Below are 25,170 nucleotides of genomic sequence, written 5' to 3'. Positions count from 1 at the left end.
GAAGAAAAGCAGGGAGGAAGGAAAGAAAGGGAAGGAGGAAGGAAGGGAGAGAGGGAGGAAAGACAGCAAAGCAAAGTATTAGCATCCTTACTGTCAAGAACCCTATACCTGGGTCCTTTTGGAGTGCTTCATCTAAAGATAGCTTCCTACTGCCAGAATTCATCTCATAGAAGAATTATCACCATCATTTCATTAAATGGTCATTTTTGTGCCAAATAAAAAGATAACATAGTCTCTGAATAAAGGACAATCTTGGAAAACGAAAGGCAGTTGACAACCTTACACTGACATGTATCTACATTATATTGACCTTAGTCTTCTCATTTCATGTCTGAGTGTTGAAAAGATCAAGTGGTCTGTCAACCAGCATTTGGGAAACGGTGATAGGCTAACACGGAGCTAATCGATCAGTACAATAAAGATGTAATAAAGATGAAACTGGTATTTGTTTCAGGGATTATACGTTTATTGAAAGGAAAAAACATATATTTATTGAACACATACCATGTGCCAGGTACTGTTCTAGATACCAGCAATTCAATTCATACAAAAGACCTGCCCTCATGGAGTTTACATTCTAGTGGAAAGAGGCAAACGTCAGCAACCAAAGAAGTAAACTGTAGAGTATGCTAGTGGGTGAGAGATGTTATGGGAGAAAATTAAGCCCGGTAAAGTGGGTGGAGAGTACTGAAGAAAGGAGGGTTTACACTTTTAATCAGGTGGTCACCCGTACGATTACCTGAGGGAAGAGTGCTCTAGGCAGGGGCCACCAGGGCAAAGGCCCTGAACTGGGAGGGAGGGCTGGCTGTGTACAAGGAGCAATAGGGCAAGGGGAGATAAAGCCAGACCACCCAGGGCCTGTGGGCCACTGTCAGGTCTTTAGTTTCTACTATAAGTAAAATGGGAAGCGGCTGCAGAACTGTGGACCTAGAATGACAAAATCTACTTCTGTTTTTAATAGGCTCACTCTGCTGCTGGTTCAGACCAGCCTTAGTGGGACAAGGCAGAAAGTGGGGAGACCAGTGAGGAGGGACTGCAGAAATTCAGGCAAGTGTATGGTGGCCTAGACCACGGCAGTGGCAGTGGAGATGGCAAAATACGGCAAGATTCTGTATAAACAGTATTTGGAAAATAGAGCCAACAGGATTTGCTGAGGGACTGGATGTGGTTATAAGAGAAAGAAAGCACTACAAGGATGACTCCAAATTTTTCATCCTTAACCTGAGCAACTGGAAGAATCAGACTGCCTTTAGGAGAGATGGGCAAGACTGTGGGATCAGGTTTGGCCTAGCGGGGGAGATCAGGAGTTCAGATTTTAACATACAAGTAGAGATGCCAAGCGGGCAGTTGGATATACAAGTATGCAGCTCAGGGGGAGAGGTGTGGGCCAGAGATAGAAATGTGAGTGCTGTGTTCAGATGGCACTTAAGACCATGAAACTGGGGAGATGACAAAGAGAGCAAGTGTTGATAACTAAGAGGTCCAAGGACTATACCCTGGATCCTCCAATGTTGGGAAGAAGAATCAGCAAAGAAGAATGAGAGGGAAACTGGGAGAGTGTAGTATATCCCGGAAGCCAAGTGAAGGAAGTGTTTCATGGAGGTATGAATGATGGACTGTGTTGATACTACTGAGAGATCAAGCAAAATGAGGAGTGGGAACTGACCCCTGGATTTAACAACAGGGAAGTCTCTAGTAACTTTGCTAAGAGCAGTTTTAGTTGAATGGTAGGGGCTATGCCCTTAAGTGCCATTAAAATGGTTTCAAGAGAGAATGAAAGGAGAGGAATTTCAACTATGTATATAAAACTCTTCTGAGGAAGTCTTTCAAAAAGGGGAACAAAGAAATGAGGTGACATTTGGAAAGAGGTGGGAGAATAAAAATAATAGTTGGTATGCTGATGGAAAAAATCCACTAGAGAAGAAAATAGTAGGGATGCAGAAGGGAGAGGGAAGATGTCCTCGAGTGAGCAAGAGAGAACGGGATACCATGACATGGTTGGGGTGGCCTTGGGTGGGTGCTGGTTAGAGGCAGATGTGGTGTCAGACCTTGTGGATTCCTCTTCAGTTGACTTCAATTTTCTTAGGACAAGAGAAGGCAAAGTCATGAGCTAAGAGTCAGAATAGGGAGGAAGCGGTGAATGTTTCAGGAAAGAGAAGATGGTATGAAATAATCATGTAGAACAGTGGGAGATGGTCACCAAGTAGCATTAAGGTCTCACATGCGATCATAAATTACACTGAGGCAAGGAAGGAAGGATGTGTTTTTCTCCAGTCATGTTCCTCTGCATAGGGGCTGGTACAGAATAGGTGTAGAGTTAGATTTAACCAGGGGTGGAGTCTGACAGAGATGTGATGAAGCAAGGACAGCAAGGGAATTGAAGGCATGAGAAAGGAGTGATTTCGATAGACCATGTAATCTCAGTAAAGGGCAGAGAGAGGACACGAAGGGATGGGCAAGAGCATAATGGTAAGGGGATTGACAGATTACAGGCCCTGCTGGAGCAGAGACTGCTAAACTTATGATAACAGAGAGAGTGAGCTAGGGAATTCCCTAGTGGTCCAGTGGTTAGGACTCTGCGCTTCCACTGCAGGGGTCCTGGGTTCAATCCCTGGTCCGGGAACTAAGATGCTACAAGCCATGTGGCACAGCAAAAAAAAAAAGAGGGAGTGAGCTAGAAATATAAGATGCTTTGGGCAGAAAGTGTGACACTTGAAATCCAGATTATGGAGGAGTTACAGTCCTAAATGATGATATGGTTTGTCCAGGACATAGGCACTGAAGTGGACGACAAGATCACTAGAAAGAGAAGCTCAAAAACTGGGAGAGTAGAGTGTTGGAAGAATCATCTATGTTTACATTGAAATCACTAAAACAAGAGTAACTTTTTTTTAACTGAAGTATAGTTGATTTACAATATCGTGTTAGTTTCAGGTATACAGCACAGTGATTCACTTATACGTGTGTGTGTGTGTGTCTCTGTGTGTGTATATACACACACACACATATATATATATTCTTTTTCTGGTTCTTTTCCCTTACAGGTTATTACAAAATATTGCGTATAGTTCCCTGTGCTACATAGTAGGTCCTTGTTGGTCATCTATTTTATATATAGTAGTGTATATATGTTAATCCTAACCTTCTAATTTATCCCTCTCCCCCTCCCCCTTTGGTAACCAAAAGCTCGTGGGTTTTTTTGTTTTGTTTTTGGTTTTTTTGCGGTACGCGGGCCTCTCACTGCTGTGGCCTCTCCCATTGCGGAGCACAGGCTCCGGACGCGCAGGCTCAGCGTCCATGGCTCACAGGCCCAGCCGCTCCGCGGCATGTGGGATCTTCCCGGACCGGGGCACGAACCCGTGTCCCCTGCATCGGCAGGCGGACTCTCAACCACTGCGCCACCAGGGAAGCCCTAAAAGTTTGTTTTAAAAGAGTAACTTTTAAAGAGAGTGACAGTGAATCAAGATCTAAAATCACCGAGAAATGAGAGGGAGTGATGGGTGCCCTCCCAACAATGAGCTTTAGTGGGTGATGCAATTCAATGACATGAGACTTAAGCTGGGAGGTCTGGTCAGGATGTGACATGGAAGCAAAGGGAACATGACCTGACCTCTCCAGGAATAAGAGAGGGTGGGAGAAAGGAGGTACCAGAAAGATCATCAGGAAGTGGGGTCCCCTGGTGAGGACCGCTACTCTTACTCCATGATTGGGAGAGACTGTTTGGCTTGTTTTCAAATGACAAATGTATCAACATTTTTGAAAAATGTTTGATGTTAGAAAAAATAAAGCACTGTGATCCCACTCCACCTGAGCTTGAGTAAGCACAAGTTTCACTGATTAAAAAAAAAATTCTGAACCAGATAATTAGTCATTTATGTCTGATTATTTGCCACTTTTAGCAACAAAAGGGAAAGATTCATCAACAAATACAAATTCATTATATGCAACACTGGGTCAAACATTATCAGAAATTTTGCCCTTCAAACTTTGTGTCTACTCACCCTAATTCTGACAATCAGGTCTTTTGTTTGAATGGCTCTGAGACAACAGAAGCAATGTAAGGCCCAGAATTTGAGCTGTGGCAATCGTGTGGGTCCCCAAACTCATGCCAGAATGTCAGATCACCGATTTAATTCCCATCAGAAAAGACTGAAACCCCACAAGAGGAAACTCTAATAAGATGCAACTTTTTGGTGACTCGTAGGCCTCCTTTGAGAAAAAAATGAAAACTGTGGTAATTTTTCCCTGAAAATGTGCAGAGGCACATTTATAAAAATTTTGTACACATTACAAGCATTTCTTAATAACCCTTTCCACTCCCTCCCCAAGCTAACCAAGTCAGCTAGAATAACATCTGCAAGTCAGTTTCCTATGACTCTGGGAGATAAATGCAGTCAATTCCCAAGGGGTAAACTACCAATATCTGCTAAAAATATTAAAAATAAAAAACCACTTCTTATTCCTCAACTTCCACTGCCATAATCTACCATCTCTTGAATTTCCCTTTCTCCAGATGCTCATTCTAGGGTCAGTCAAAAATCTCAGAAAACACAGGGTTAGCCAAAAAGTTCTTTTGGGTTTTTCTGTAAAAAACCCGAACGAACTTTTTGGCCAATCCAATATGAAGAGAAATAAAACAGTTCTTGATGAAATTTTGAGAAATTTTAAGGATATATTTACGAGAGTTCTACAGATACTGAAGAAAACGGTCAAGATTCCAGCTGCCAGTTTTCAAGGATGTGATCCCAGTCCAGGCCACTCTCTTGGGAGATACAGATAACAGGTAGGTAGGTAGGTAGGTAGATACATGATAGATAGACAGACAGACAGATAGACAGATAGATATAAAGAAAGAATACATCCCCTTACTCATCTCCGTCCCCCCAAAACCTTAACTGAAAGGCTTCACCTGCCAGGTGTTGAAGGCACACAGCAGAGTTCTTCCCTACCACTCTGTCCCATCAAGGCTCTCTCCTACCTAAAGCTTTCCAACTCTCCCCTCTTCTCCATCCCAACCACCACTCCTTAGTTCAGGCCAAGAATACCCCTCCCACTTCAACTGTGATGGTCACACCGTGGTCCTCCAGGCCTCTAGCTTTGCCCCATCCACTGCCCCAACCCAAGTCATCTGTCCTCCTAAAGAGTGAATCTGATCAGATCAGCCATCTGTTTAAAACCTCTCAGAGGCAAAACCTTCTAAAACCAGGAGTGAGAGAGAGGAGGGCATCTCCAATTGCCAGAGAAAAACAAATAGTAAGTATGTGACCAGATATTTGAATTGGGGTTTATGTTATGGGGTGTGTGTGTGTGTGTGTGTGTGTGTCTGTGTGTGTGTGCATGCGTGTGTGTGTGCTGGAGGAGTAGTTTGAGAAGTACCTAGAAATTGGAGGATTTTTTTTTTAATGCTGAGGTTTGAAAAATTATGAAATATTTCAAACCTGCAAACAGACAATAGTAAGATGGCACAACGTATATCATTGTAAGGGATTCTACGGTGCACTACATAGAAGGCAATGCATACACTCGTTCCGCCAGCAGCTGAAAATGCTGGCAGCTGAGGGCTCATAGCTGCGCATCACTCCAGGAATGGCAATTGGCTGAAGGTAGTTGGCTTGGCCAAACTTTCACCTCATCTCCTTCCCAGGGTCAGCCTAAAGTCAGTATACAGGTCAAAACATGAGTCCCAAGACCGAACACCATGGTCTCACTTGGGGAAACCTCTGAAGAACCATCCCAGCTCCAGGGCTCCCTATGAAATCAGATGGTGCCCCTGTTGTAACTGACCTGCAGTTCAGTTTATCCTTCCACCCAAACCTTCTTCCCTTGTTTCTTTTAGGAAATGTTCTCAAGGGCACACAAATCTCTGTCTCAAATTTTACTTCCAAGCAACTGAAATTAAGGCAATCATCACTCAGCTTTACAAATTAGCATTATTGCATATTTGCTTCAGATATTATTTTTATTTTCATTGAGGAATTACAGACACAATTGAAGACCCTCCTCTCCCATTATCTCTAGAGAAGTCCACAATCTTTAATTCAATGTATAATTTCCATGAACATTTTTGAAAGTATTTATGAATACATAAACATTATATCATAATTTCTGAGGATATTTGGACTTTATATATGGTACCATTCAATACATTCTGCAACTTGTTTATACTTAAAATTATTTTTAAGATTTATCAATGTTGATATAATTAGGTCCTTAACATATGCTCTAAAGCAAATGTGTCAAAATAATAGCTGACACATTTCAAATGAGGGCACACATATCTGGTATATCATTTTCTCTACGTCAATATTTACTTATATTGACTGCTTCAATATGTTTTTAAATAATGTTAAATTTTAAATTAAAAAAAATCCTTTCAGGGTTACTTTTAGAATACAATCCAAACTCCTAACCGTGGCTCACAAGACTCTTCATTAATTGGTCTTAGCTTAACTTTCCAGCCTTTATCTTTGCTTCTCACATCCCACTTCAGCCACACTGAGCGATTTGCAGTTCTTACCTCCAAACCTCTGACATGTCATTGATTCCCTCGATCTTAATAGCCCTCCTCACCTCCACCTCCCAATTTCTTCTCTCACTTGTATTCATTCTTCTGATCTTAGTTTAGATATCCATTCTCCCTAGGTGGCTCTCCTGAGGCCCATAGACATCAGCTAACCCTCCCAGCAGCTCGCACAGCATCCTGTGCTGTTTCACTTTTTAAAATTCTAACTGCCTGTTCAGTCTGTTTACTTAAAAGCTTGTGCAACTGCCCTCTCTAGGTGAAAGATAACTGACCCCTGGAACTGTGTCTTAGTCACCCTGTGCCAGTCCAAGTGCTTGCCATATAGTAGGAGCAAGGCAACAACATACTATTCAAAATGTCTTTTACGGATAGGATGCATGGATGGACGGATGGATGGATGGATGGATGGATGGATAGACAGACAGACAGATACATAGGTAGATACAGACAAATAAGTCCTTCCCTAACAATCTCCATAACATAAAATAAAGCTGAATCTTAAAGCCATATTCACAGCCTAGAGAGACAATTAAATTGGCCAAATCAAAACCTTAGGAACCACAATGCACAACCCAACAATGCAGAATTTTCAAATAAGCCCTTCTGTTTTTCCTTAAAGGTCAAGGGAACCACCATTCTGAAATACCAGCTTCTATATTGGAATTTAAAGTTAGCCCACTGAATACAGTAAGTCCCTACATACGAACAAGTTCCGTTCCGAGGGTGCATTCGTAAGTCCAATTTGTTTGTAAGTCCAACAAAGTTAGGCTAGGTACCCAACTAACACAATCGGCTACACGGTACTGTACTGTAATAGGTTTATAATACTTTTCACACAAATAATACATAAAAAACAAACAAAAAATATAGAAAACATTTTAAATCTTACTGTACAGTACCTTGAAAAGTACCATAGTACAGTACAACAGCTGGCATACAGGGGCTGGCATCAAGTGAATCTCCTGGGCTTGAAATAAAGATACTGTACTACTGTACTCTATACAGTACTGTACAGTAAAGTACACAAAAGCACAACCACTTGTAGAGGATGCACACATGTGACAATGTACACCAGGCACGTGAACTAACTTACATGATTGGACATGTGAACACACATTCGCATCTTTGAAAGTTCACAACTTGAAGGTTCGTATGTAGGGGACTTACTGTATTAGGCTTTGAAAGATAGAAATCAAAAGAAAAACAACATGACAATAATAACCTCTTCTTTTTTCTACTCCTCAAACCTCCACGGCAGAGCGTCACATTAAGAAAAGCATTTGTTACCTGAATAATATGATTTCTGAGCGTCTCAGCTTTATTGACTGAACTCCAATCACCTTTCCACCACTTAATTATTCCCTAAATGGAAGGTATTTCTCAACATCTGTTCTTAATTTATTTTCAATTTGCATTTACTCTATCCTATCTGTTGAAGCTGAAATTAGTATTACAGGATGACATTATCCTCGCATGAAACATCCTATTCTTCAATTAAAGTTCCTCTGAAATAGTTTTCCAGGCTCTTTTCACATGTAGATTTTCTTTTAGCTGTCCAAGATTATTATTTTCCCTTTAAGATGAGATTAATATTACCTTTCTTTGCTACCTTTTCAAAGAACTTTTATATTATACTAAATAAATATGAATAAACTTTTTTCTCATTTTAATTAACCTACTTTTTCTCTGCAGCATGACCTTTCTTTCAGAATATACATATGGAAAAAATTACAAATGCTATTGAAACAAGTCAATTCAGTTACCTAAATAAACTGACCAAGAGGCAATACTTTAGGAAAACAGCAGTAGTCAATGTAACTAAGGAGTAAAAAACTACCTTTAAAATGTAGAAATTAATCAAGTCAAGAATATTAATTCTGGGGACTTCCCTAGATTTCCAGTGGTTAAGACTCCATGCTCCCAATGCAGGGGGCATGGGTTCGATCCCTAGTCAGCGAACTAAGATCCTGCATGCTGCACAGTGCGGCAAAAAAAAGAAAAGAATATTAATTCTGGAGGAAGAGCTAATACCGAAAGGGCTATAACATGACTTATAATTTTTTTTTTTTTACGGTAACAGTGAGGCCACAACACTGAGACGCCCGCGTACCGCCAAAAAAAAAGCTTTCAAAATCTGGTCCCATCATCTGAGACACGTGTCCCACCCAGCCACACTCACCTACCAGCTGCAGACTTAAAATGCATTGTTCTTATCCATCAGCTTGGAACGATGCCCTTCCTCCATGATCCACACGGCTACTTCCTATGCATCCTTCAAGGCACACCTCAACTGCTTTCCTCTTAAGGCTGTCTCTTTCCAGCCCCACCCTCCTTCCCAACAAGGTAAGACTTTGTCCTTCCTCCTCCCATTGTTCCCACAGCCTTGTGTACATGGCGCCGGGTTTTGTGCAGGGATGTCTCTTTACGCCTCTCTTCCCAGCCAGCCTGAGAGCACCTGAAGAAGAGAGACACGTCTTGCTCACCTCTGGGATCATCATCTAGCAACACGGATTGAACAACAAGCATTTGCTGAATGAATAAGGTATGTATATAAGTAAGTCTGATTCATTAAACCATTAAAATGCACAGTAAGCTTTTACTGAGCACTTACTGTGTGTGGCAACTAAGCTAAGGGCTGGCTATCAGAAAGTCAAATTAGGAAATCATGTACCCAAACAAGAAGAGCCGTAAATAGAAATAAAGAGTGAACAAGAGGGAAGGACATGGATTGTGGCTCTGTGATCCATTGAAGAATAGAATGCTTTGTGGCATTTATGCCGATGTTTGAAGATGGGGGTTTCAAAACTAAGGGGTGGGGAGGGAGGAACAATCAAGCACAGAAAACAAAACAAGCCATGTCCCAAAGGCAAGAAAAGGACGACTGGCCTCCCTCACAGGGTATTTTGCAGGCCTTGTGGGGTTGGGGGCGGCTAGAAATATAGGTCAGCATCAGACTTCCCTAAATGTTTCATTGAAACATACATGCAAATGAGTTCCCCTCTCTGAGCAATGTGCCTTGATGCCAGGTCCCTAGAATCAGATCTGTGCTACACCAAATTCTCAGTAAGGCCAGCCCCAGACAGAGGGCAAGCATGTGTATGCATTCTCCAAATACCAACACTCTTCTAACAGGCTACATCTCTAGAAAAAGCACACGTAAGTTAAAATAATTCAAGTCACTCTGATAATTTTTTACAGACAAAGCATTAAAATGGGATTTAACATATGAGGAAGGGTCTGTTATATTATAGAACTGGCCACTGATACCACATGTAAAACTACAAAAATAAATATCTTTACATCCTTCAGTATAACATTTTCTGAACACCTATGAAGGGACTATATACGGTAACAAAGTAAACTAGAGCATACGTGGCGTTTTATCTCAGAGCCCCCCTCCTCCAACGCCCAGAAGGTGGCTTTTGGATAAGGCCAGGAGCCTTCAACACCAAATTAGATGCAGATTCACTCTCCCAGCTCTGAGTCATACTTGTACTTTAAATTTTAGAAGACAGTATAATGCAAATCATATACCTGATAAGGGGTCATGTTGGTTGCAACCTTTAGAGCTCCCTGAGTAAAATCTGAAACTGGCCCCCATACACAAAGGGCAAGGAGAGATGGAAGAAAGAGGCAGACCACTCCTCATTGGTAGGTGACAGGTTTAATAAGCAAGGGAACTTACATATGAGGCTTGTCTTTGGTGACAGCAAGACGAGTAGATCTCTGCCTGGCCAAATTCTTAAGAGTTTATAGAGAGTCCTTAAGGGATTTAGTAATATATATGATCCAGATGGTCTCAATAACACATTACTCTCTCAAGGCTACATCCCTGAAGTAGCTCCTAGTGTAGGAAGAGTGAGTGGAACATATATTCCAAGGATGAGGAGGGGGTGAGGAGCCTCTGATTGCCTGGATCCTCCCTGCAGGTCAACCAGCAGCCACATCCCCTCGATGACCTCCTCCAACAGGTTAATATCCAAAATATATAAAGAACTAATACAATTCAATAGCAAAAACAAACAATCTAATTAAAAAATGGGCAAGGGGCTTCCCTGGTGGTGCAGTGGTTGAGAGTCTGCCTGCCGATGCAGGGGACATGGGTTCGTGCCCCGGTCTGGGAGGATCCCACATGCCGCGGAGCGGCTGGGCCCATGAGCCATGGCTGCTGAGCCTGCGCGTCCGGAGCCTGTGCTCCACAACGGGAGAGGCCACGACAGTGAGAGGCCCGCGGCCGCAAAAAAAAAAAAAAAAAAAAAAAGACAAAACCACAAAGAGGTATCACCAGACACCTGTTAGAATAGCTGTTATCAAAAAGACAAGAAATAACAAGTGTTGGTGAGGGTACAGAAAAAGGTAATTCTTGTGCACTGTTGGTGGGATTATAAATTGGTGTAGCCACTGTGGAAAACAGTATAGAAGTTCCCCCCCAAAATAAAAACAGAACTACCATATGATCCAGGAATTCTACTTGTGGGTATTTACACAAAGAAAATGAAAACACTAAGTCGAAAAGATTTATGCCCCCCCAGGTTCACTGCACCATTATTTACAATAGCCAAGATACGGAAGTAACCTAAGTGTCCATCAACGGATGAATAAAGAAAATGTACATTGGAATATTTTTCAACCATAACAAAGATAGAATTCTTGCCCCTTGCAACAACATGAATAAACCTTGAGGGCATTATGCTAAGTGAAATAAGTCAACAGAAAAAGACAAATAACCTCATGATCTCACTTATAGGTGGAATCTTAAAAAAAACATCTCAAAGACACAGAGAACAGATTGATGGTTACCAGAGGCAGGGGTTGGGGATGGGCATGAGTGAGGAGGGGGTCAAAAGGTACAAACCTCCAGTTATAAAATAAATAAGTCCTGGGGCTATAAAATACAGCATGGTGACTATAGTTAATAATACTGTACTGCATATTTAAAAGTTGTTAAGAGTAGATTTTAAAAGCTCTCATCACAAGAAAATAAAATGCTACAACTATGGTGCTAGAACATATGTTAACTAGACTCATTGTGGTGAGTCTGTTTCACAATATACACAAATATTGAATCATTATGTTGTATACTTGAGGCTCATATAATATTATTTGTCAATTATATCTCAATTTTAAAAAGTATAATTTTTAAACTGGCAATATAACATTTCACTTTGAGAAATGGATCATTTACGACCTAGAACCAAATTTGGTTTTTAAGTCTATCTGTTTTGGGGTGGATTTTGGTTTTATTTTGTGGTCTGTTTGTTTCAAATGTATCTGAAAAGCCGTCCTCCTAAGGATGACAGGGGCCAGTGGCTGAGGGAGGGGGAAGAGGAGTTAGTATTTAATGAGGACAGAGTTTGTTTGGGAAGACGAAAAAATTCTGGAAATGGATGGTGATGATGACTGCACAACAATATGAATGTACCTTAATGCCACTGAACTGTATACTTGAGAATGTTTTAAAAGGTAAATTTTGTGTTATGTATATTTTGCCATAAAAAAAATTATCCAAAAAAAAAAATCACACACAAAAAATTTACCCACACTTTAGTCAAAAAGGACAAACTTCCAGTTACAAGATAAAGTACTAGGGATGTAATGTACAACATGATAAATGTAATTAACAGTGCTGTATGTTATATATGAGAGTTGTAAAGAGAGTGAATCCTGAGTTCTCAGAATAGAAAAAAAATATTTTTCTACTTTTTAAATTCTGATTTTATATGAGATGACGTATGTTCACTAAACTTACTATGATAATCATTTCATGGTGTATGTAAGTCAAATCATTATCCCTTAGGTATATACTGGATGCTTTAAACTTACACAGTGCTGTATGTCAATTATATCTCAGTAAAACTGAAGGAAAAAATATTTATTCACACTTGCACAAAAGTCTCTGTTCAAATAGAAATCATCAATCCCACTCAGGCCTCACCAGGTAGTCTCATTGTAAGCCTCAATCTTAAAACTGCCTCAGGAATAGATCTCATCAAATTCTGAGACTGATCTCAAATTCCACACAATGACTTACAGAAGAGCAATTATGTATCTCAAACCACCCTGGAGGTTATTTAATCAATGAAGAAATGAATATTCCCTTCTGTATTTTCAAAGAGGTTAAAGATTAGAGCTCAAAGACTTTACTGCAAATAACTCAAGGACTATAAGAGATTGGGGGTTTGGTGTTTGGTTAGGTTTGGTTAAATGAATATAACAACATCCCAAGACCTCTGGGGTGTGTTTATAGATCCTTAGGGAACTTGCTGTGGTGGTCCATACATCACTTAACTCCTAATTCATCACTGACAAAAAAATCATTATTCATCTTTTAAAATTCACTCATTTTTAAATTACTTTATAGCAAAAAGAAAGTATAGTTATATTAAATGTAAGTACTAGATTTCACCTATTTAAAATTACAAAAACAAGGAGGCAAATACATATGTAACACCTTAATCTTAAAGATAAAACTAGCATGGGCTTCCCTGGTGGCACAGTGGTTGAGAGTCCACCTGCCGATGCAAGGGACACGGGTTCGTGCCCCGGTCCGGGAAGATCCCACATGCCGCGGAGCAGCTGGGCCCGTGAGCCATGGCCGCTGAGCCTGCGCGTCCAGAGCCTGTGCTCCGCAACGGGAGAGGCCACAGCAGTGAGAGGTCCGCGTACCACAAAAAAAAAAAAAAAAAGATAAAACTAGCATAATGTTATTATGTTTTTACACTTTGTACCATATCTTAGAAATCATCCCATATCAATACAGAATGTGTGATTTTTCATTGCAAATCATTCCATTGTAATGAATAAATTATAACTTAACTAAAAAGAAAAAAAACGAAAGAAAACCAACATAGAGGATGGATGTGAGGATTTTTCCTCACGAGTCAAAACCACATGTGTCTTGGAAATTTTTGTTAGAAAAGATAGACAGTAAATTTTTATGATAAGTTCAGATGACTCCACAAAAGAACTCAGGATTCGACATTAAGCTTGCAGCAGGAAGAGGTTCAATGCACCAAGTTGAAGACCAAGGTGCTCCATGAAGAAATATTTCAGGGCTGAATATTTGGGTACGATCCTCTGGTTCAACAGACCACAATAAGAAATGCACCAAGTTTCATCACTCTCCTGACTCACTTTACACAGTTTTACCTTTGCTCAACACGACCAAAACCCTTCAGAATACAAGGCAAAAGAAAAAAATGTCCAATGCCAAGAAATCCATTACCTCTTAAAATTATTTAAAAAGAAGATTTTGTAAGTAGAAATAATCTTCAACATTTGACTATAGTTCTCCCTGCTCCTTTGAAATGCACAGACCACTTTCACTTTGGTTCCAAGAGTCTTAAGCCTGCCTCCTTTGTCCATAAATCAATGGCACTAAACAGAACGAGAACCCGCCGAGCTTGTTAAAACTCCAGATGCCGGGACCCCACCCCACTAACTGAATCAGAATCCCCAGGGGTCAATCTGACATGCAGCCTGAGTTAGGAAGCGGATAGAGGCTGAACCCAAAACCGGACTTTCAAAATAAAAGCATATGTTTACATCTATGTAATTACTGAACTAATATTAAATCACAAGACTCACATAGCTGATGAGTAGCAAGAGAAGCAATCAATCAGTATTAACCTCAAAATGCTATTCTCCATCCCCAGGTCTTCTTCACGAAAACGTCCTACACCAAAATCTTAATTAGAACATGGCATGGAAGAAATGTGCAAATATTAAAACTATGGAATTAGAGAAGATGATCTAAGCAGAGATTTTTTCAACCACGGCATTTTTCAAAGTTGTGCCACTTTCGAGACATAGTCATATTTTTTGTTGGATTTCTCTGCTACATCAGAAATGCCATTATGTGCTTTCTTCTCCTCTTTGGAAAAAAAAATGTTACATAATTCAATGCTAAGATTATTGAACTGGACAGAAATCATAATTAGCCAACCACTCACCTACCAAAAAAAGTTCATTTGAAAATATCCACCTATGAAACGTTATTCTCCTGCTCTATATCACGAGCTCAATGGCTGTGCCAAAACTGATTTTTTTTTTTTTTTTAGTAAATTGAGTTTTCAAAACCAATGTGAGGTTGTACCACTCCAAACCTTAATCTTAGCTGCCAGATGAGCCCACACACAAACAGTTCCCCTTATTAGCTAGGCTAGGAGACCAAGCTTCTGACAGAGAAGGCCCACGGAATATAAAGAAATCTCAGGTGTTTGGTTGTGAAAAGGCATCAGCACCAAGGCCGGAGAGCTACGGGGGAGCCGGGCCCACCTGCCTCCCACGCTTGACAGGTGTTAATCGAGGAGCAGAGGAAAGAAAAGTGAAAGGACTAGATCTGGCTTAGATTCTTCAGTCCACAGCCATCATTTTGAAGGTAAATATATATTAAAAACTCACACTGACTCACCTTTCAAATACTAAACTGACTGTATTCATTATTAAACACTTACGGCATACAAAAAAACAGAGAGAGTAATACAGGAAACACCTCTGCCTCCACAGAAACAACTTAAGGAGAAAAAAAAATCTAACCAATACATGTGAAAGCCCCTGAGTAATCTTTCGCAATAAAATTTTAAGTAATTTTTACAACCATCAACGATATTGCATGTTCCCTTGTTCCCAGAAAATCAACGATCTTGCATGTTCCCTTGTTCCCAGAAAATCATCCTATTGGCATCTAGCTCAAATCTGGACTCAAATAAGGCTCAATAAAACTGAGTTTTCCGTTCTGTCTATATAATAAAGTACTTCCACTGTTTAGAACATTCTCCACAATTCATGTTTTTCTCTCAAGAACAGATCACCGACACAGATTTCACAGCCCTAGTAACAGGTCATGAGAATCACATGAATACAGGAATCTTTTCTATGATGGCAGTACTTCAGCATAATGAGGTACGAACACAGAGAATATTTTTATGCGCATGACAAGAATAGCTGCTCTCCTCTGCCGGAGTTGAATTTCCACCAGGGTCACTGTCCCTCAACACAAATCCCCAGGGCTCATGGAAAAAAACCAAATCTGCTCAAAGACTCCCTTCAAAGCACAGGTATTCCAGCCAAGTAAAGCTTCAGAAAAAAAAAAAAGAAGAAGAAGAACAAGAACAAGAACAAGAACTATTTTTCACAGTCCCTTAAACTCTTTAGGAAAATCCCCTCACAGATATTTCTTTAAATGAAAGAGAAAGAGGTAGACCAATGGGAAATACAACGTAACCACTGTCTTTCCTAAAGAAAGGCCTCTAAAAGATAAACAAATAAGGTAACTTTCCTCATAGTTTCATAAAACCCCACCTTGTTAAGCAAGTTTACTTTATTGCAAACATAGCATCTTTTTAGGCCTGCTATAAATGTAACCTGGTATATACAATATTCCATATTAAATAATTTATTTTATTTTTATTTCACTGGCCTCTCTTTTCTTCTCTCTCCCTCCCCCTACCCCTACCAGCTCTTTCAACGCCAGATACCCATCTGGGCATCAGACCAGGACTTAAAACTGTGCCATATCGCAGTGCATCTGAAATCCACTACCTTTTTTTCACCAGTCAGTTAAAAGCCTTGAGCAGCAGGCAGGGGAAAAGAGAAAAAGGAATTCATGTCAGAAACAGATTATCAATTTTTCTACCTTCCACCCAGAGGACTGCTAACTCTTATTTTCCCCTTTGCTAACTCTTAACAGAGAACGACAGACACAATCATCAGGGCCGGGAGCAGCACGCTGTCTCCTGCAATCGGCCCTCCTTTAGCAGGGCTGTGATGCCAGCCGGAGGCCTGGAGCAGCTCTGTCTCACAGCCCAGGGTCCCAATCTTGTAACTACGAAGGAAGAGGATATATAAATACAATTGATACTCTGCAAATTTTCTAAGAGATAGATTTAGGTACAAAATAAAAAAGAACATTCCGGCAGCCACAGAATAAACTACCTGGTAAATTAGGAAACTGGGCACTCTACAGAGGTCAAATGAGGGTTTCTAGAGTCGGATCACCTGAGTTCTCACCCCAGCTCTGGTACTTTCTAGTTCTGTAGCCTTTTTCATTGAATAGACATTCACTGCTCACCTACTGTGAGCCAGACACTGGGCTTGGTCCCAGGGATATATGGGTCCCTACTCTTGTAGAATTAAATTTTAGTAGGAAGGACATTAACAAGCACAAAAAACAAGAAAAGTACCAGATAGTGATAGAGCATATGGGGAACTTAAAAATAGTGATACAGTCAAGAATGACTGGGAGAGCTACTTTCTAAAGTCAGCAGGGAAGTCCTCTCAGAGGTGACACCGAAGCCCAGCTCTAAATGACAAGAAAGAGCCCATCAGGCAAAGGCAGGGGAAGAGGGGTGTGCAAAGGCCCTGAGGTAGGCATGACTGGGCCTTTGGAGAAATAGAAAGAAGGCCAGTGTGGCAAATTATTATACTTCTGTGTGGCTCATGTCTGTCATCTGTGAAGCAGTGGTTGTGAGGATTAAACTCTGAGCACCACATCTGCACACTGTATGTGTTCCGTAAATGTAAGTTGCTAGAATTATCATCATTATCATCATCATCATCAGTGAGATCCCATCACTGGAGGTGTGCAAGCAGAGGTTGGGTAACCACCGCACAGGCATGGCCAGGTGTTGGGCCTCTAAGGTTCCCTCGACAATTAGATCCCAGGATTACACAAGAATAGAAAAGGTGAAGAAAGAAATGATAACACTGTTCCACTCAGGCTTCCTGCCTAAAGGCCTTGAAAGAATGCTTTCAATCATACAACGATGTGGAGTTTACCGACTAATTCATTCAACAAATGTTCCCATCTGAGCATCTCTGCTTCTAATCCCTAAACAGTCAAAATCCCCACTTGGAGCTAGTTGGCACAGTCTTTAGCCCTGAAGCCTACCCTCTTTAGGGGGCTTTGAGCTAAAACTTACCACACCAGCACTGAGAAGAACAGAAAAGGTTGACTTATTCTATGTTACTGGCATTAGTGTCAGCTACTGACAGAATAAAATAGCGGAGAGGATAGTCTTTGATTTTATACATATCTCAAACCATTTTATTATTTCATGTTTAAAATGTTCCAAGCAGAAGTTTATGCATCACAGACTCCACTGACAACATATTTCACTTAAAAACAATTCTTACTCTTGGCCTACTCTCAAAATACTTAATAAATTGTTAAACTTTCTGAAGCCCACTAATTCAGGCTATCAAAGATGCACTCGACGGATGAATTTGACTTGCGTGTTTTAAGTTAGGGAAAGATCTACTTTTACCCAAGCCCAGGCCCTGAATAATTAAAGGTCATATTCTTTCAAGTTCTTTTCTAAAAGTCACTCAAATCCAAGGCAAATGTATTACAACCATAAAGAAATGTATGACTTTTATATTCATGAAACTATTTCCTCACCTACTCTTGATAGTTCAGATTTCTGCTTAGATGGTGAAAATGACTTTAAAAAATTATTAAACCTCATACACTGCATAAAGCAAATTAATATTGAATATGGTCAATATAAACAATCCTAATACCTTAACATAAAATGCACCAATATTTTTATGATGCCAGGCTTTTAGACTGTCCAAACTCAAGGATTTGGAGAGGAAGAGGAATCGTCATAAACCAAGAGATAAATTTACCAGTATAATCTCAACATCACTTCTCTTTTCCACCCTAATCTCTATGCCCTCCTCCATAGCTAGTCCCTCAAAAGGAAGAAACATATAGGAACAGATTTGAATCAAAATTCTCCTGTAGGACAACATTCCCTTAAAAAAATGAAAAAGCAAAAATTCAGCATAGAACATATCCAAGGAGGATCTTTAAAAATATGCATTATAGGGCTTCCCTGGTGGCGCAGTGGTTGAGAGTCCGCCTGCCAATGCAGGGGACACGGGTTCGTGCCCCGGTCCGGGAAGATCCCACATACCTCAGAGCGGCTGGGCCTGTGAGCCATGGCCGCTGAGCCTGCGCGTCCGGAGCCTGTGCTCCACAACGGGAGAGGCCACAACAGTGAGAGGCCCGCGTACCAAAAAAAAAAAAAAAATGCATTATAGCTGAGTAATATTCCATTGTATATATGTGCCACATCTTCTTTATCCATTCATCTGTCGATGGACACTTAGGTTGCTTCCATGTCCTGGCTATTGTAAATAGTGCTGCAATGAACATTGTGGTACATGACTCTTTTTGAATTATGGAATGGACCTAGAGTCTGTCATACAGAGTGAAGTAAGTCAGAAAGAGAAGAACAAATACTGTATGCTAACACATATATATGGAATCTAAAAAAATAAAATGATGAACCTAGGCACAGGACAGGAATAAAGACACAGATGTACAGAATGGACTTGAGGACACAGGGAGGGGGAAGGGTAAGCTGGGACAAAGTGAGAGAGTAGCACTGACACATATACACTACCAAACGTAAAATAGATAGCTAGTGGGAAGCAGCTGCATGGCACAGGGAGATCAGCTTGGTGCTTTGCGACCACCTAGAGGGGTGGGATAAGGAGGGTGGGAGGGAGACACAAGAGGGAGGGGATATGGGGATATACGTATGCATATAGCTGATTCAATCTGTTGTACAAGAGAAACTAGTACAACACTGTAAAGCAATTATACTCCAATAAAGATGTTAAAAAAATATATGCATCATATGTAGATGAGTCCTTTGACTTAATCTGAACTGAAGATCCCTGTTCAACATGTAAATTTTAGAGTACCATGAGAACTGACCACTGAGTTAATATTTACCTTAAAAGAATCAAAAAAGTGCCTTCCAGAAAGCAAGGTTGGAACTAATAGGCCCATTCATATCCAAATTTATCTACTGCTTTTTGCAACATAATCCAGCCAAAAGAATGTGATTCAGATCTCAGCTATGCAACTGCTAACTTTTCAATGTTTTTTGAAGTAGGAGCCATCAAGAAAAAAAAAAAAAGTAATAGTCATCACCTTGGCATTAAAACACTCGAAGCAATTTGAGATTTTTAAGAATACTTTAAAAATACTTTAAAGATATAAGAAGTAATACAGGCTCATTGAAAAGCTTTAGAAAGTACATATGAGCAAAAAGAGAAAAATTATAATCCCCAAACGCCAAGATGACCACTATTAACATTTTAGTATACACTCTGCTAAACTTTTTTGAAAAAAAAATATTTTTCACATAAATGACTTCATATTGCACATATTTTTTATGTAACATCAAGAACATATTTCTATGGTCATATACATACACACACATTTTTATGAATGTATAATCTTCTACTTTATGAATACATGCTAATTTAATTAGCTCCACTGAGTTTCTATATGATTTATTCAAGTGCCCTACACTAAAAGGAACAGAGTAGGTTAACCATTGTTTCCTAAAATTATTTTGCCTATGACATCCTTATTTGAATTACACATTAGAACTTACGCTGCTTTCAAAATACTTTGGGAAATTATGATCTCACCAATCCTCAATATTGGATTTTTATGGTGTTTATCATTTTTTTCTGTGATCAAATTTTTACTTGTATATTTCTGTGTGTTCCCTAGGAACAAAACTCCAAAAATGGAGTTACTGGGCCAACTGGTATGCATATGTTAAAAACATGTAATAGGGCTTCCCTGGTGGCGCACTGGTTGGGAGTCCGCCTGCCAATGCAGGGGACATGGGTTCGAGCCCTGGTCCGGGAAGATCCCACATGCCATGGAGCAACAAAGCCTGTGTGCCACAACTACTGAGCCTGCACTCTAGAGCCCACGAGCCACAACTACTGAAGCCCAGGCACCTAGAGCCCATGCTCTGCAACAAGAGAAGCCACTGCAATGAGAAGCCCACGCACCACCACAAAGAGTAGCCCCCGCTCGCCACAACTAGAGAAAACCCGTGTGCAGCAGTGAAGACCCAATGCAGCTAAAAAATTAAATAAATGAATAAATAAAATTTTTTTAAAAAAACGGAATAATTTTTGCCCAACTATCTCCCAATAGTGTATGAGAATAGTCAGTCTTTTGAAATAATCATTTTTTTTTGAAATAATCATTTTTAATTTAAAGAATAGTTTGAAAGTTATGGGTACTCATCATATATACCCAGTATTTTTAAACTTATATAATTACTTTTTTATGAACATGGCTAAAGTACATAGTTATAAATATCAAAGGTCTTACTGTAATGGAGGTCAGGAAACTATTTAAGAACATAACATAACTCCTCACAATTTATAGAACATGACAAGCATGGATACATTAAATTGTCTCATGTTCATTTTCCTCCTTGTTACATTTATATATTTCTGGATATACATTCTATACTCTTTAAGAAGATATTAGTAATCCCTTATATCAACATAGTACTCTATACTACTAAAGCATTTAAATCAAAAATAATGTGGGGGCAATAAAACATTCTCAGAGCATACTTTAAAATAAGATATTAAGCTGTACCCCCCAAAATATCCTCCAAGCTACACAATAGCACCTACATATTTAGAGCCAAGACTGTAATACCCAAAATCTTTACCAATCAACCAACAATAGTGTCATAGAGGGAAATGTATCTTAAATGTACATCTCTATTAATTTGGAGCTTATTTTCAGGGCACATTTCTCCAGATTCATACAATAAGAAGTAACTTCCTAACATAATAAAGACGGTGCACACAGCAAAAACAGACTTTAGGTTCCTTTTATGGTTTTAAAGTGACTCTGGATGTAAGTTTATAGCCCAAAGTAACTCTCAAAGTTACTTAAGTATAGTGTTCACACCCAGGGTGGAGTTCTGTGCAATTTTCAAAACTCAGAAAGGTCCTGCCTGCTCAAAAATATCTCCCCATAGAGTCTCGCTCAGAATTGTATTTGAAGCTTTTTAAAAATACATAAATTTTTATTCAATAGTTCTGTAGTGGAGACAATGCATCTGCATTTTTTTTTAAAAAAACTCCCCAGTTGATTCATTTGTACAGCCAGAGTCAAAAAGCACTCGGTTATATAAAAAAAATTGGGGGAGGGAGTGGTATCCTTAAGTCCCCAATTTAAATGTTCACAGAAAACCATTAATCTGTCTTAGTCTAGTTTATTATATTACCTAAGTGGAAACTGTGCCTCGAGAAGGTTCATAAGAAGTTTCAAAATGGGAAGAACAGGTAGGAAGACACCTGTTGGCCTAGAAGTGGTCACCAAATGGGACGGAGGAAAGGCAGTATGGAAGCAAAATTCAAGAGGCTCCATCCCAGCAGAAACCACAGTACTTCTTACTTTAAGCATCATTTTTTTTAAGCTGCATTTTGTGTTCAAGGGGTTTCTTATCAATGAACAGCAATCCACTAACAGGTGGCAGTTTCACCAAGCAATGTCAAGCAACATACCAGGAGACCAAGTTGGGTTGAGAAATTAAGATAGGATACAGAGATATTATATTACCATTTACAATGTAATAGTCATTTGTCAGAATTATGTTTCTCAAAAGAAGTTTGTCTCACAAGAATAGTACAAAACAAGCCAATAAAAACCTGTGTCTTCTAAGTAGTTTATGCATAAAAATCATTCATTTTCTTAAGCTTCCATTACTTACCAGATCTGGACTTAATGATGTCACTGAACTCGTTCTGCCCATCGTCAGCCCTGGCCTCGTGTTCTCCATACTTGGCCATCTTAGCTGAGTTTCAATATAATCCAAAGACTTTACAAGGTCCTCTTTTTAAGACTTTCAGTTTTCTATAATGATCAACATCAATACCTAAAGAGAAATGGGAAAGTATTGATTTGAAATATATATATATGACTATAACATATATGTTGACATATATATTAACATATAGAACATATCACATATATTGCTATAATATACAACTATAATATGTATAATGACTATATAATATATATGACTATAAATATCAAACTATACATATACATTATATATATAGTCATATACAGTTATATAAAGTTATATATAGTAACCATTCATTCGGCAAATATTCAATCAGACTGTGTAAGGCACTGATCTGGGCAATGGAAATATGACTATCAAAAAGAGACACAGCCTGTACTATCTTGAAATTCATAGACACCAAGCAATTAATTATATAATGAATTATTTCATTATAATACTAACATGTTACGAATGTATAAACGAGAAGCATAGAGTAGTATGAGCATACAGAAGAAGAATCTGATTTGCTCTGGGCAAGTAAAGAAGGCTTTCTTGAAGAGGTGACATTTGAGCCAAGCCTTCAAGGATGAGATGAATTTAATTAGCCAAAAAGAGAGGTGGGAAGAGAATTTCCCATGTTAAGTGGCAGGAAGAATCATGGAGCATTCATGAACCTGAGCAAAGGCCAGTGCTTTTGGAGAGAACAGCCAAGAGGAGAGAGACCTGTTGAACTAGGTGAGGTAGATAGGACCAGGGACAGGGCCTTAGAGACCATGTCAAGGCTTTCCTAAAGAGCAGTGGGGGGACTTTCCCGGTGGCACAGTAGTTAAGAATCCGCCTGCCACTGCAGGGGAACACAGGTTCGATTCCTGGTCCAGGAAGATCCCACATGCTGTGGAACAACTAAGCCTGTGCACCATAACTACTGAAGCCCGCGCGCCCTAAAGCCCATGCTCCGCAACAAGAGAAGCCACTGCAATGAGAAGCCCACGCACCGCAATGAAGAGTAGAAGAGCAGACCCTGCTCTCGGCAACTAGAGAAGGCCTGCGCGCAGCAACGAAGACCCAACGCAGCCAAAAAAAAAAAAGAGCAGTGGGAATCCCGTAAATGGTTTTAAGCTGGGAAGCAACATGATTGTGGCCTAAATAAGGGCACATGGAAAGAAGTGCGTGGACTTGTGGTATATTAGATATTAAGTAAAGGTCAATAGGATTTGGAAACTGATTGGATATGAGACGCTCAGGATACTAAGGTGCAAAATGACTGCCCAATTTTGGCTTGGGCGATTGAGTCATTCACTGAGCTGGGGAACACTGGAGGATGAGCCTCTAAAGGAAGAAATAATGAGTGTGATTTGGATTTACTGAGTTTGAGATGCCTCTGAGATATACAAGTGGAGATAACAAAAAAGTCTGATCTCAGGAATGGTCTGGATTATATATAAATCTGAACGGTTACACGTTATATCCATTGACACAGATTTTATTCTGGAAAATACATCATGAAAATTCTGCTGAGAATACATATCACTCAAAATAATTTTAATCTTTAGCAATTAATTAGTCAGAGGCACCTTTAAAATTTAAAGAATTGAGGATTCTATCCTTCAGTACCACTTTTCTTTAAGAATGTCAATAATAATAGCCCTAGTACTTTCTGGAACACAATGCCCAAACAATCCACACAGAATCAGAATTCAAGTTTAAGTTCAGCAACTTGGCTATATCCTAACATCCCCTATGAGCACCCCAAATGCTAGTTAAATAAATTAATCATTTAATTGGGAATATAACACTCAACACATCCAAATATTAATCTACAAGCAACAGACATTAATTCACATATTACAATAGGTATCACAAGCAGAGTTTATGGCTAACTAGGATAGACAACTCAGTTCTTTATTTCAAGGCTACACCATGTGGCATTATTATTTTGTAATAGATTTCATTTCACATATTTATGAAATAATTAGAAGTTTTACATATTACAATGTTTTATGACATTCAAGGAAACACCGTATTATTTTATAATATATAAATATATAAAATATATTATTTTTTTCCTTACCAGTTAGGAAAAAGGTGTGTTCTAATAATAAAGAGATCAAAATTACCTTAGAAAAATGTTTTAAGTGTTAAAGTGTTTGACGCACATGAAAACTGTGGTGGATTGCTAAAGCTTTAGGAACAATTTCCTCTCTAGTAGGGAGGAATACATGGATTGTATCATCAGCCTGCCAGATTTTGTGAGGGTATAAAAAACATTTTTCATTTTTTATATCGTCCACTACTGTTACGCTTTATGGATTATTATGTAATTAAGTTCTTTTTGGGAGGTACATAACTGCAGAAGATTTGCTGAATTCTTAAGTGTATTTTATTATATTCAAGAACCAAAACTTTGTTCAGAAGAATGCACATAAAATTTCATTATGGAAAATCAGTTTTGCCCCCCAAAAATTCTCTTTACTAGAAATGAACTAATTATTCCCTTTGAAAGATATTTCTAATGCTCTCCTTCATAAGTGATCTTAGCCAAGGGTCTTCTTCAACACTTTCCAAAGACTTTTCCCAGTCCCTAAAAGATAAGTAAACTGTTCACACAGAACTTTATTTCATTGGCACATTAATATTCCTTCATCATAATATTTTATTTTGCCACTACTTAAGATAAACTCTCAAATTTTCTCTTCTTTATATGCTACGAAGATACAGCAGTAAGGGGGATCAGAGGACAAGAATGGGAAGGTGGGAGAAGCACATAAGACCATTTTAACAGTAACAGATACCCACTGACTGACACTTGGTGCCACTAATGGGCAGGGGTCTCCAAGCTGAGTAACACATGGCAGCAATTCATTATTGGTTGTCAGAAGACAGATCAAACTTTCATCACCAACAATGTGCCTCCGTGTGAGCCTCCACTTCTACATCAATAGTATGGAAGCAAGGCCATTTTCCACACCAAGCTAGGCGAGAAACAGAATAAATGAATGGGATATCGCT

At 39.4% G+C, this 25,170-nt stretch overlaps 1 protein-coding gene across 1 annotated transcript in view; it reads right to left on the bottom strand.

The window, feature by feature from the left end:
• Nucleotides 1-22,178, bottom strand: part of UTRN (utrophin) — a 490,808-nt gene extending 468,630 nt beyond the window's left edge. The window contains exon 1 of the mRNA XM_060283969.2: nucleotides 22,084-22,178. Within this exon, the coding sequence (XP_060139952.1) occupies nucleotides 22,084-22,162 (79 nt within the window). The 5' untranslated portion in view covers nucleotides 22,163-22,178. The remainder of the gene's footprint in view (nucleotides 1-22,083) is intronic.
• Between the last annotated feature and the right edge of the window lie 2,992 nt (nucleotides 22,179-25,170).

Source organism: Globicephala melas, chromosome 14 (assembly GCF_963455315.2).
Source record: "Globicephala melas chromosome 14, mGloMel1.2, whole genome shotgun sequence".
In the NCBI taxonomy this organism is placed as follows: domain Eukaryota; kingdom Metazoa; phylum Chordata; class Mammalia; order Artiodactyla; family Delphinidae; genus Globicephala; species Globicephala melas.
Note: the sequence above shows the minus strand (reverse complement) of the source record. Positions and strands in the feature narration are given on the sequence as shown.